Raw genomic sequence first — 14431 nt, forward strand, 5'->3', positions numbered from 1 at the left:
ACAGGCTCCAGACACGCAGGCTCAGTAGTTGTGGCTCACGGGCCTAGTTGCTCCACGGCATGTGGGATCTTCCCAGACCAGGGCTCAAACCTGTGTCCCCTGCATTAGCAGGCATATTCTCAACCACTGCGCCACCAGGGAAGCCCCAGATGGCCCTTCTTAACCGTGGTTCCTCTGCATCCACAGATTCAACCAACCTTGGCTGGTGTAGTCCTATAGTATTTACTATTGGAAAATATCCGTGCAGTTCAAACCGCATTGTTCAAGGGTCAGCTGCATATTAAGGAGAGAGTGGGCCGCTGTGCTGCATGCTGAGAGTTTGAGTACAATGGCCATGGCAAAGCGACCACTGAATTTAGCAAACTGGTGACCTTGACATGAGCAGTGTTAGCGGAGTGGTAGGGATGGAAGCTCCACTGAGAGACGATGGGAGGGGAAGGAGCAGAGACAAGGAGTGTGAGATGCCTGTTTCAAGGGGTTTAGCTGTTTAGGCAGTTGGAGAAATGGAAACATAAGAGGGCTTATCTGAACACTAGGGCGCGTGCGCACGTGTGTGTGTGTGTGTGTGTGTGTGTGTGTGTATACGTGTGGGTTAATAGGCAAAGACAAAATTTATGATACAGGAGAGAGAAGGACAGTTGCAGGAGGGAAGTCCTCAAGTAGGTGCGAGGCGGGATCCAGGGTGCGAGAGCAGGGCGAGCCATAGGAGCAGGGTCAGTGCAGCCACTGTCAACTGTCACAGGAGTCAAGGAAGAATGTGCAGGCACAGAGGCAGATGGGTTGAACAATTTGGTGGTAAAATGACTCTCCATTACTGAGTCCCATTACTGCATTGTCAATGTGAAGATAATGTGAAATAATTCACACAAAGTGCCTAATACTACACCTAACACACACTTAATAACATTCTGGACTAGGTCATGATTCTTCAACTACATTCAAGGCCCTCCCTACAATGTACCTTTGAAATCTTATGTTCTACTACTTTGATGCACATACCCTGTACTCCAGCCAACGAAACTACACATTTGGCCCCAAATAAACTAAAACAGCCCAAGCTGTCCCCTCTACCAGAAATGTCCTCCTTTCTCTTCTCTGCCTGATGAAATTCTGCCCATCTTTCAAAACCCAACACAAATGCCATCTCTGGCATGAAGCTTTCTATGATTCCCCCAATTAGATCAAGTCTATATTTTTATTCTTATAACAGACATTCTGAAACAGTGTGCATGAGCAGTTTTAAGAATCTTCCCAAGTCACTTTTTCTACTGATAAAACATGCTTTTAATCACTTAGGTCAAAGACAAATTTATTCCTATTACTAAGCCCTCCTTACTCATATTTCTACCTGCTTTCTTGAGTAGGAGGAAGGAAAAAGTAGAAGTGGAGCCAGCATACTGGGAATCACATGTAAACTGTAGCATCTTACCTATGCCAGAAAGAGCCATGGAATTTGAAGGACTTTATTTCCCAACCGAAACTGTGAAGTTTCATTGTAACTGTTGAAAAGATCATGCACTTGAATATCTATCTTGTGTGTCTTCACTGATACAATATTCAGAGCCACTATTCTATAGTACACTGTACCAAAGAAACCTATCAGAGTATCCCTGATCTTAGTTGTTCACAGGCTTGTCTTTGCCACCACCTCATGTTAATATCATCTCATTTACACTGCCTCTATCTTATCCATCTTTGTATCTCTTAATACCCAATACAATGTTTACACCTGGTAAGTTCTCATCAAATACTTACTGAACAAATGAATGAATGAAGGGATCTTTTGGAGAAATCCTGTTTAGAATTTTCAGTGTTAACTATTTTTAAAAGACCTAATGTCCATAGTTTAAAATCAGAATATACTCAAAGCTTCAAGTGAGATTGGAAACAAGTTGACAAGAAGGACCCCAATAATAATAATAGCAGAAAACATTGATCGATATGGATGATATTTACCCAGTTCATCTTGACAGAAGCTGCCTGGAGGATTGATGTACTTCATGGTGCTCACATCCAACTTCCAGTTGTGTTTTGTGCATTTAACAGACCTGGATGAAAAGTTATACTTAGGTTTATGAAATGGTGAAAATAAAAATTTATCTTCTTAGGCTTAAATGCATTATAAACAACTGTAGTTGGTTGAACATAAAATGCATGAAAGAAAAACTACTAATAGCTCATACTCAAATATCCAAGGAAATATAGATTAATCATCAGTAGGTAATTTTAAAAGTGAAGATAAATGCCATGTCACAAAATAATATGTGTTAGAGATCAACAGAGCCATCAGAATAAAGTCATCTTTAGGGATGGCTCTCATGCAAAAGCTAAGTTGGTTAAGATTCAACTGGGGCCAATATGAGGAAAGAATGCAGTCATAAAGATAGACCTCTGATTTATAATCATTTCACAACCCTTAGCCGCTAGTATAGTGTGCTAAACCTAAGTTCAACTCAAGTTTTCAGGAAGAGAAAAGACTTCCTTATAGTTTAAGATTTCAGAGCATGGTTGCCAGATAAAATACAGGATGCCCAGTTAAATATGAATTTCAGATAAATAAGAAATAATTTAAAAACACAACTCACACAATATATGATATATACTGGAAATTCGTCATTTATCTGCAATTTAACTGAGTGTTCTGCATTTTTATTTGCCAACTCTGGCAACCCTATTTCAGAATGAGAATCAGATTGCAGCAAAATAGGAGGCTTAGTAATTTTTTTTCCATTTCTTACCAGACCGTGAAGGGGGTTGTGGTGGTGGAAGATGAGGCATAAAAGTTCCATTTCCTCCCTATTTTGGTAGTGTTTCTTGTGAAGTTTTTTTTTTTCACAGTTAAAGAATTTTTTTTACAAACAAATATGTCTCAAACCGGAAACATCAGATTTTTTAATCTAACAATGTCTATTGTAACTTGTATATCAGTAAATTACACTGATTTTTCCAAGCTTCATTACATCAAGAATTTTTCACGCTCTTTTCTAGTAATAAGGCAAAAAACATATTCCGCACTTCAATTTATAGAGGATTATTCTGAAACATCTACTTTCTCATCAATGAGTAGCCAACATTTCAAAACTTGAGAACATTCCAAACGCAGCTATTCAGCATGCTGGGTCATTAAAGGGGAAACGTGGCAGGATCTTAACTGTTCATAGGCAGAAAGTAGACAGGAGGGAGGCGACAGCTTCATGTGCAAAGAGGTTGGGAAAAGTTGTTAGATTTAGAAAATGAGAACCACAGCTTATGAGAGTTGCTGATGTTGGTTACGTGTGAAGAAGAAAAATGGCTAGGAAAAATGTGTGAAGAAGAAAAATGTAGGGAGGGTAGAAGAGGTAGGTCATTACTCTTGACTGTCTCCTAGGTGAGAGATTCCTCGGGTGAATTGCTACACAGAGAAGCAGTCAAATTTGGAGTGATGGATGGGGGAGTATAGGGTGTGAGTTACTCTGAGGATGGAGTTTCAGCACATCAATGCTTGGTGAGCTGCATCTGGGAATAAAGCTGGGAGAATGTGCAGGAGATAAATCTGGTTCCTCATGTGCCGGAGCACTAAGACAATGCCAGCTCTAGGTTAGCCTGCCAACAGAGTAGGGTGAAACTAGGATCAATCACCCCCAAGGCTTTGGGTGAAGGAGAGAAAAGGCCAGCCTTTGGCAAAGCAATCACTCTGTTAAGATGAGCCAGCCAGGTTCAAGAACAATCTGAATTCCTATAAATAACCTCTGTTCCTAAGCTACACTAGAAGCTCATGACAGAGTAATAACAGCAAATGTAATTGACATTTATTGAGCACTTATCATATGGCCAGACATTGTTTTAAGTGCTTTATGTATTTGAAATCACTTAATCCTCTCAGCAGTCAGACAGAGTAGGTAATACTCTCAATTTCACTGTATAGAGGAGAGGATTGAGGTCCAGAAAGACTAAGAAACTTGTCCAAGGTCATGGAGCTGGTAAGTGGTGGGGGCAGGCTTCTGAACAGGGCAGGTTGTGAGGAGAGATCATGCTCCTAATCACAAAGCTGCAACACTTCCTTAAACGGCTGGCTCAGGGAGCACCACGTGAAAAGCCCACTAAGGAGAGAAAGGGAGAGAGGAAACGCGGAGTCCCCAAACCGCAACAGTCAGAAAACCTCAAGGTCCAAGAGTGCCTGCAGAAACGTACCAGTGACAGAACGAGCCATGTCTGAGAAGATGGAAGGGACTCCAAACAGGGCTGTCAGCAAATAACCATGAGGCTCCCCTAGAGTAGAGCTGTCGCTAAAACTGTGTCCCATGCAATACTTGGAACCTATCTATGCTAAAAATATATTCGTTGTTTATCTGAAATGCAAATTTAACTGGGTGCCTTCTATTTGCCTAATCTAGCAACCCCATCGGAGGAGCCAAGCAAGCTACAGGTGCAACAGTGTTTATCAACATTTAGAAATCTAATAGTGTGCGTCTAGGCCCTGAAACTAAGTATGCAGTGAAGCAAATCTGTGTGCAGGTGTAAGAACATTCTAGACTTGGGTGATGGTCTTCTATACGATTATAGCAGGGAGCTCTTAGAAAACTACGCAGCTCCCTCTGAGTCCACCTGCACTAAACTGCCCACAGATGACCCGAGAAATCAGATCAACAACACGGTGGAGGTCAAGCCTGACATGGGAATGGCTAAAAAGCACCCAGGTCAAGTTAGGCTGAAGCAAAGCTTGGAAAGGTGCGGTCAACCACTCATTTGTTGCCGGTGTTGAGCATCAGGCTGACAAAGCATCCCTCACCCAGAACTGCCCCTGTCTCTGCCAGGCAGTGCTGCTGTCTCTTGGGCAGTCACTGAAAACAAACAAACAGACAAAACCCACAACCATCCTGTCTTGGTATTGCTCCTGAACTGGGGAGGAAGGTGATCTATATGTAGGCTTCATCAAGGTGGGAGAGAGGGGTTCCAGCACTAGTTCTTCCAAGAAATGATTAGAAGAGCTGCTGTTCAGGGCAGGTACAGTTGGGGCTCTGCCATTTTGGGTTTTTAATCACCATGAGGCAGTCAGGGCAAGTCTATCTGCTCTCCAGCAGTGTTTGGATAAGGGCCTGCCCCACTCATACTTCTGGGGGAGCGGGAAAGGAAACCCAAAGGAGGCTTGAGTCCTGAAAAAGAAAAGCTGTTACATACACCCAACCACTCATTCACACACACAGACACATGTACCTTAGAAATTTCACTGTTTATCAAGCTAGGAATCAATTTTCAATTAGAGTTCTTAAGAGAGAATGGGAAATTAAGTAAAGGTCATAACATTTTGAGATCAGACAGTTGCCTCAGTGAGGACAAGTAAAACTTATGAATTTGCTAAAAGAAATAATTTGTCAGTTGGTTCATTCGATTTCTCAATGAGCACACTTCCTCCCAAATCTAATTGTAAGAAGGGTCACCAGGGAGAAAGCAAAGGACTCATGTTACCTTCCGTCTAAATCCTCGATATCTTTTATGAACAGGCCTCCTTGGTGCTTGCACATATTCTTGCATGCTCGCAGGTGGCTCTTACTTTTATATAAGATGTAATCTTTGCCAGTGCTCTTATTTCGAACAAAATTGATTCCTTCCTTGAGATTGGCAACTTCAGCAGGTGAGAGACACAACAGGATCTCAGTTGTTTGTTCAATGCTATGAAAAGGCAAACATTTTGAGAGGAAAGAGTGATACTGTTAGGTTTTAAGAGAGAACAATTTGGCATTGACACCTCAAAAACCTCTTTTTTATTAAAATACTTTTTAAGGCCATCCCTCCAAGTACCCAGGCCGGGTGGCACCTGACAGTGAACTTTCTCCCCTCCTTTCAATGTCCATCCTACTTGTTGAGGGTTTATCTCCACTTTCCCAGAGAGCTCATGCCCCTCTCACTTGCCTGCCCATGGTCTGTCGTTGCCTCTCTCTGGGTATTTCGGAAGAATGGCAGTTGCTCCTTCAGCTTCTATGACTCATTCGCTCCCTCAAGGCATTAGTCTGTGTGGATAAAGAGGGTGTGGGCCCAGCTCAGCATTTCCGTCCTACTGCTTCCTCCTCTACCATATCGCTCTTAGAAGCTGAATTTTATATTTAGTTTCAAGAACCCAGTCTGCTCTCCCCACCTCCATGCTTTGGCTCTGCACCTGCTCTCCTTTCCTGCTGAGAGTCACCCTTTAGGTTCAAACATAACTCAATCATCCCCTCCTTGGATAAGCCTTCCGAGCTACCCACCACCCCCCGACCCCCAGGTCAAGTCTAACACTTCTTATTTTATTACTTTCCAGAAGACATTGAAATTTATTCTTTCTTTTTCTTTTAGTGAACATCCATCATCTCATATAGAAACAAAATTAAAGATAAGATGAGAACTCTTAGTTGATTTACTCAACTTTCATATATAATGTACAGTAGTGTTAGTTATGTTGATCCTGTTGTACACTACATTCTCAGTACTTACTTATCTTACAACTGGAAGTTTGTACCTTTTGATCACCTTCATCCAAATCCCCTTCTCTCCAACCCCTGCCTCTGGTAACCACAAATCTGATCTCTTTTTCTATGAGGTTTTTTTTTTTTTTTTTAAAGTATAATTGACCTACAACACTATGTTAGTTCCCAGGACACAACACAGTGATTCGATATTTCTATACATTTAAAAATGGTCATCATGATAAGTCTAGTTATCATAAGTCTAGCACTTCTCAATGTGTATTACTATTCTGTAGAACATTATAACCTAGTACCAGTGCACTGCCCTGCTTCCTTGCACATAGATGCTTTTAAAAACACTCTATCTCTCTGCTTTTCTCTTCCCACCACTTAGCAGACTATCTTTAAGAGCTAGCTACTTAAAGATTGAACCAACTGCACTCAATCTGAATAATTTATAAAAAGCTCTAGCAGCAAAGCATTTGATCTCTCATATTTTTTCAAGGAAAATACAAATGTTACATTTCTCAAACCCCAATCTTTAAACAAACTCTTGTTATGATGCAACTCTGAATCATAGTGGAATATAATTTTTGCCAAGAGGGATTTCAAAATAACTTTTGGTATATCCATGGTATGAAATCTGGGTGCATGTTTAATTCTACATTCCACTCCAAACCAAAAGTGGTCAAAATTCTCTTCATGTGTTAATTTAAAATTGATTTGGAGCTCATGTACATTTGTGGCACTTTCACTTTCATTTTTGGAAGTACTGCAAATTTCTCTTTTTTTCTTAAAGATCAGGTTTTATTTAATTAAATTTAATTAATTAATTAATTAATTAATTAATTGGCTGCGTCAGGTCTTAGTTGTGGCATGCGGGATCTTCCATTGCGGCGCACGGGCTCCAGAGCGCATGGGCTCAGTAGTTGCGGCATATGGGCTTAGTTGTCTCACGGCATGTGCGATCTTAATTCCTTGACCAGGGATCAAATCGGTGTCCCCTGCATTGCAAGATGGACCACCAGGGAAGTCCCACAAATTTCTTAAACAGGAAATTAAAATAATGTAAAAAACACACCATAATAGAAAATAACAGGGAAGCTACTTCCAATTTTCAACTAATAAGGCAGAGCTCTATAATTGAGTATGATCCATTTCTTCAAAGCAGATTCTCATTGTCACTTCTGTCCCAAATTCCTGGTAATTCTGTTCACAGTAGACTTGAAATGTTTCCAAATATATGTTTTAAATGTATTTGATAGAAAGGATTCCATGTTAAGCCTCATGAAGTTCTTTTATCTTTGTTCTTATGAGTACAAATATCTGACACCAAGCCAAAGCAAGCACTGAGGCAATTTCTGGAATAATTAGCCTAAAAGTGTAAAAAGGAAACCTTTCTAAATATTTTGTTTTACTTGATTGAATGAACCAGTTAGCCAAAGTTCTGTGTTAGATTCTAAGGCTTTCCACGCACTGTGTAAAGCAGGTTGCTAACTACATCTTTGTTTATCAATTCCGTGAAAACGTATATTGGAACCTAAAGCAAAATTTTAAAATGTGCACTCCTATATACATGCTTTTGTGTATTTTTTAATGGTTAGTTTTTCCCAAAAGTCAACTTTTAAAGCTATTAAAAATTGGATTGGATCCCATTAAAATCAGGAAAGTAAAATTATAATCAATTCTGGTTTGGGTATAAATAAAATATTTAAACTAAAATGATGTGAGTTTTAGTACACCTACTTTTCAACATTTCATTATTTTTTCAAATACTTTAATGTTGGTGAAAAAATAATCATTAAAAAATACACAAAAGCATTTATATAGGGACATACATTTTTGCCTTTTGCCTCAGACTTGGTGGCATGGCCTTGCAGTGCAGCATTCTGTCTTTAAAATTTTGATATTTTGTTTGTCATGAAATTTTAGCTTTAGTTTTGATTTTTAAAAATATTATGTTAATGATATTCATCTTGATTATATGCATCTCATGAAGCCAGGAATCCTCCAGAAGTTTAAGCTCTGAGAAAAAGGGCTAGAGGAAGAAAAGGCAACTCACTGAGAATTGTCAATTTATAAATGCATTTTGCTACTCATAATTTCTTAATTAGATTAGTTTTGTTTTAAATGGGAAGATGTTCAGTTTTCTGTTCACAGGGATGTAAACTCCATGAAAGCTGAGATATAAAGTGTCTGTCACATGGTAGGTGCCCAGTAAATATCTGACTAATGAAGGAATACACTCACAAGAATGAAATATGTACTCCATGTAGACAAATGATGTGAAAATGCTTCCAAAGGTCACAGATCTGTTAAGGGAAAAATCAAATTAATGGTGCACACAAGTTTTGAAAAGCAACTTAAGGGAATTCCTTGGTGGTCCAGTGGTTAGGACTCAGCAGTCTCACTTCCCGGGGCCCCAGGTTCAATCCCTAGTCAGAGAACTAAGATCCCGTAAGCCACGTGGCGCAGCCAAAAAATAATAATAATAATAAAAAGCAACTTAGGAGCGTTGTTGTTGTTGTTTTTAATCCCATGAAAAAGCAGAGGGTACTTCCTCATTTATTCAAATCATCTTGTTTGCTCTTTATTATGGTTTTGAAAATTTACTTTTTCATAGCTAATTCTTAGATATTTTATAGCTGTTGCTGCCATTGTAATTGGTATCATTGTAATTTTATTTTTGGATCAGTTATTCTTGGTAGAGAGATGTAACAAATTTTTTTTAAATTGCTTTACTGCACTTTAATTGTTTTACTACATTTAATGTAAAACTGATCATCTTAACCATTTTTAAGTATACATTTCAGTAGTGTTAAGTATATATGCATTGTTAAGTGCAACAAAATTCCAAAATATTTGATCTTGCAAAACCAAAACTCCATACTCATTATACAACAACTCCCCATTTCCCTCCCCCCGCCAAGCCCCTGGTAACACCATTCTACTTTCTGTTTCTATGAATTTGACTACCTTAGCTACTTGATATAAGTATAATCATATAGTATTTGTCTTTTTGTAATCAGCTTATTTCATTTAGCATAGTGTCCTCAAGGTTCATCTATATTGTAACTAACATGTACTAACAGGATTTCTTTCCTTTTTAAGGCTGAATAATATTCCATTGTGTGTGTGTATCATATTTTGTTCAGAAAATATTTGCAAAAGATATATCTGATAGAGGACTGTTATCCAAAATATACAAAGAACTCTTAAGACTCAACAACAAGAAAACAAACAACCCAATTAAAAAATGGGTCAGAATGGGGAGTGGCCAAAATGGTGGAGTAGGAAGAACTTGAGCTCATCCCCTCCCATGGGCATACCAAAATTACAACTATTTACAAAGCAACTATCAATGAGAAAGACTGGATGACTAGAAGAAAAGATCTTCTACAATTAAAGATATGAAGAAGGAATCACAATGAGACCAGTAGGAGGGGTGGAGACATGGTGTAGCAAGACTGGCCAACACCAGTTCCAGGAAACCTTTGGCTCCTCACCAGTGGGTCAGCACTAGCCCCGGGACCCAGCCTCACCCACTAGGGGGCTGACACCATCTCAGAAACCCTGCAGCTCATCAGCCACCTGCCCTGGGATCCGGCCCCACTTGCCAGTGGGCCAGCACTGCTTTGGGACCCCCTGAGGCTCTGTAGCCAGCAGCCCCATGACTCAACCCAACCCAATAGCTGGCAAACTCCAGGACACCTCAAGGCCCTCTACCCGTGGCACTGGATCTGGACCCACTCACCAGTGCTTTAGCACTAGTTTTCGGATCACCAGGGCTCTTCAGTCAGCCGGCCTGTGACCTAGTCCTGCCCATTGCTGGCTGAAACAGCCCCATGACAACTTGGGCCCCCCAGGCAGCCACCCCAGGCTCTGGCCCTACTCACTAGTGGGTCATCACTAGCCCTGGGATCCGGCCTCACCCAACAGGAGCCTGACTTCAGCCTCTGGAACATTACAGCCCCTCAGCCAGCTACCTGGGAATCTGGGCCCACCCACCAGTAGTCCAGCAGTAGCCACAGCACCCACCAGGGCTCTTCAGTTAGCCTCCCCATGCCCCAGCCTCACCCAACAGCTGGCCAACACCAGCTGCAGGACACCTTGGGCCTGGCGGCCAGTCACCCTGTATCCAGCCTCATCCACCATGAGACTAGTACCAATCCTGGGAACCCCGTGGTCCCACAACCAGCCACCCGGGACCCAGTGATCAGCTACCCTATACCAAGCCCTTTGGAACAGCTGGCTGACACCAGCTGCAAGACATGTTGGGCCCCTCAGCAAGCCACCCTGAGATTCGTCCACACTTTCCAGTGGGCCAGCACTAGCCCCAGGACTCCCCGGGGCTCTACAGCCTCCTGACCCAGCCCCAGGCAATAGCTGGCTGACACCAATTCTAGGACACCTTGGGCCCCTCAGCCAGCTGCCCCAGGATCCAGCCCTCCACACCAGTAGCCCAACACTAGCTCCTGAACCCTCTGGGGCTTTGCTGTCACCTGCCCAGTGTCCCAACCTCACCCAACACCTGGCTCACACCATTTCCAGGATACCTTGGACCACTCAGCCAGCTGTCCTGAATCTGGCTACACTCACCTGTTGGCCAGCACTAGCACCAGGAACTGGTCTCACCCACCAGCAAGCCAATATCAGCCTTGGAAACCTCACAGCCTTGTAGCCTGCAGCCAGCCACCCTGGGACCCAGCTCCACCCACCAGAGGTTCTGCACTAGCCCCAGGACTCCCTAGGGTTCTGCAGTCAGCTGCCCCTGTGACCTACCTCTGCCCACCAGCTGGCCAACACCAGCTCCAGGACACCTTGAGCCCCTCAGCCATCTCAGGATCTGGCCTCACCCTTCCATGGGCTGGCAGCTTTCTCACTAGGTGTGGTCTGGCACCCAACTGGGCTGCAGGCCAGCCAAGCCTATCAGAGTGCCCATAGTAATAAGCTCACCCCAACAGTAGGGCTCAGGCAACCAACATAGAGGGCACCCCTAGAGCATAGCTCCTGTGACAAAAGCGGTGTGCACTGCTGGGCCCCATAGGACATCTCCTATATAAGGCCACTCCTCCAAGATCAAGAGTAACTGACCTACCTAATACCTAGAAATAAAAACAGAGAATTCAGCAAAATGAGGTGACAGAGGAATATATTCCAAACTATGGAATAAGATAAAACCCTGGAAGAGGAACTAAATGAAATGGAGATAAGCAATCTGCCTGATAAAGAGTTTAAGTTAATGATCAAAAAGATGCTCAGGGCTTCCCTGGTGGCGCAGTAGTTAAGAATCCACCTGCCAATGCAGGGGACACGGGTTTGATCCCTGGTCTGAGAAGATTCCACATGCCGTGGAGCAACTAAGTCCATGTGCCACAACTACTGAGCCTGTGCTCTAGAGCCCATGAGCCACAACTACTGAGCCCACATGCCACAACTACTGAAGCCCATGCACCTAGAGCCCATGCTCTGCAACAAGAGAAGCCACCACAATGAGAAGCCCGCGCACCGCAGTGAAGAGTAGCCCCCACTCGTCACAACTAGAGAAAGCTCGTGCTCAGCAACAAAGACCCAACTCAGCCAAAAATAAATAAATAAATAAATAAATAAATTTATCTATTAAAAAAAGGATGTTCAGGGGCTTCCCTGGTGGCGCAGTGGTTGAGAATCTGCCTGCCAATGCAGGGGACACGGGTTCGAGCCCTGGTCTGGGAAGATCCCACATGCCGCGGAGCAACTAGGCCCATGAGCCACAACTACTGAGCCTGCGCGTCTGGAGCCTGTGCTCCTCAACGGGAGAGGCCGCGATAGTGAGAGGCCCGCGCACCGCGATGAAGAGTGGCCCCCGGTTGCCGCAACTAGAGAAAGCCCTCGCACAGAAACGAAGACCCAACACAGCCATAAATTAAATAAATAAATAAATAATTAAATAATTTAAAAAAAAAAAAAAGGATGTTCAAAGAACTCGAGAGAAGAATGGATGAACAAAATCAGAAGTTAGAAGTTTTTAACAAAGAGTTAGAAAATATAAACAAGAATCAAGTAGAGCTGAAGAACACAATAACTGAAATAAAAAATACATTAGATGGAATTGGGGACACAGTTCTTGAGGTGCTAGCCTACTGTGTTCCCTCTTTGCCTGGCAAAGAAATAAAGCCACTCTTTCTTTCTCCTCCATAAAAAAAAAAAAAAAAAAAGAAAATTAGGTGCAATCAATGGTGGATTAGATGATACAGAGAAATTGATCAGTGAACTGGAAGACAGAGTGGTGGAAATCACTCAAGCTGAACAGAAAAAAAGAAAAAAAAATTGTTTAAATGAGGACAGCTTAAGACACCTGGAACAACATCAAGCATCCTAACATTCACCTTATAGGAGTCCCAAAGGAGATGAGAGAAAGGGACAGAAAACATATTTGAAGATATAATAGCTGAAAAACTTCCCTAACTTGGGAAAGGAAACAGGCATTCAGGAAACACAAAGTGTCCCCAACAAGATCAACCCACAGAGGACCACACCAAGACACACTGTATTTAAAGTGCCAAAATTAAAGATGAAGAGAGAATATTAAATTAACAAGGGAAAAGCAACTAGTTATGTACAAGGGGAATTCCATGACTATCAGTTGACTTTTCAACAGAAACTCTGCACGCCAGAAGGGAGTGGCACAATATATTTAAAGTGATGAAAAAACTTACAACCAGGAAAACTCTACCCGGCAATGCTATTATTCACCTTTGAAGGGGAAATCAAGATTTTACAGACAAGCAAAAGCTAAGAGTTCAGCACCACCAAACCACCTTTACAAGAAATGTTAAATGGACTTCCCTAAGTAGAAAAGGAAAGGCCACAACTAGAAATATGAAAATTATGAAAGGAAAAATCTCATTGGTAAAGGCAGAATACCGAGAAGGTAGTAGATAAACCACTTATAAAGCTAGTAGGAAGGTTAAACGTCAAAAGTAGTAAAACCATCTATATCCACAATAAGTAGTTAAGGGACACACAAAACAAGATGTAAAATATGGTGTCAAAATAGAGAGGGGTGAGTAAGAAAGCACAGTTGTTAAAATGCATTCTAACTTAAGAGATCAGCAACTTAAAGCAATTGACCATACATATAGATTGCTATATATAAACCTCATGGTAACCACACACCAAAAATCTGTAATGGATACACACGCACAAAAGAAAAAAGAACCCAAACATAACACTAAAGATAGACATCAAATCACAAGGGAAGATGGCAAAAGAAGAACTACGAAAACAACCAGAAAATAATTAACAAAATGGCAATAAATACATACCTATCAATAATTACTTTAAATGTAAATGGACTAAATACTTCAATCAAAAGACATAGAGTGGCTGAGTGGATACAAAAACAAGACCTATACATATGCTGCCTACAAGAGATTCACATCAGATCTAAAGACACACAAAGACTGAAAGTGAGGGGGATGGAAAATGATATTCCAAGCAAATGGAAACAAAAAAGAAAGCTGGGGTAGCAATATCAGACAAAATAGACTTTAAAACAAAAACTGGAACAAGAGACAAAGAAGGACATTACGTAATGATAAAGGGGTCAGTTCAAGAAGAAGCTATAATGATTGTAAATACATATGCACCCAACATATAAGCACCTGAATATGTTAAGCAAATATTAAAATAGAGGGAGAAATTGATAGTAACACAATAATAGTAGGGGACTTCAACACCCCACTTACATCAACAGACAGATCATCCAGAGAGAAAATTAGTAAAGAAACGCTAGCCTTAAACAACACATTAGATCAGATGGACTTAACAGATATATAGAGAACATTCCATCCGAAAGCAGCAATACACATTCTTTTCAAGTGCAAATGGAACATTATCCAGGATAGATCTCAGGCTAGGCCACAAAACAAGTCTCAGTAAATTTAAGAAGACTAAAATCATATCAAGTATCTTTCCCAACCACAACACTATGAGGCTAGAAATCAACTACAAGAAAAAAACTGCAAAAA

The 14431-nt window shown here is 41.4% G+C and overlaps 1 protein-coding gene across 1 annotated transcript in view; it reads right to left on the reverse strand.

Annotated features, from left to right (window-relative positions):
- Positions 1–14431, reverse strand: part of LOC133094976 (cytidine monophosphate-N-acetylneuraminic acid hydroxylase) — a 272381-nt gene that overhangs the window by 49810 nt on the left and 208140 nt on the right. Inside the window, exons 5-6 of the mRNA XM_061195773.1 lie at positions 5446–5649; positions 1957–2048 (exon numbers count right to left, since the gene is read on the reverse strand). Coding sequence (XP_061051756.1) covers positions 1957–2048; positions 5446–5649 — 296 coding nt within the window. The remainder of the gene's footprint in view (positions 1–1956; positions 2049–5445; positions 5650–14431) is intronic.

Source organism: Eubalaena glacialis, chromosome 7 (assembly GCF_028564815.1).
Source record: "Eubalaena glacialis isolate mEubGla1 chromosome 7, mEubGla1.1.hap2.+ XY, whole genome shotgun sequence".
NCBI classification, from domain to species: domain Eukaryota; kingdom Metazoa; phylum Chordata; class Mammalia; order Artiodactyla; family Balaenidae; genus Eubalaena; species Eubalaena glacialis.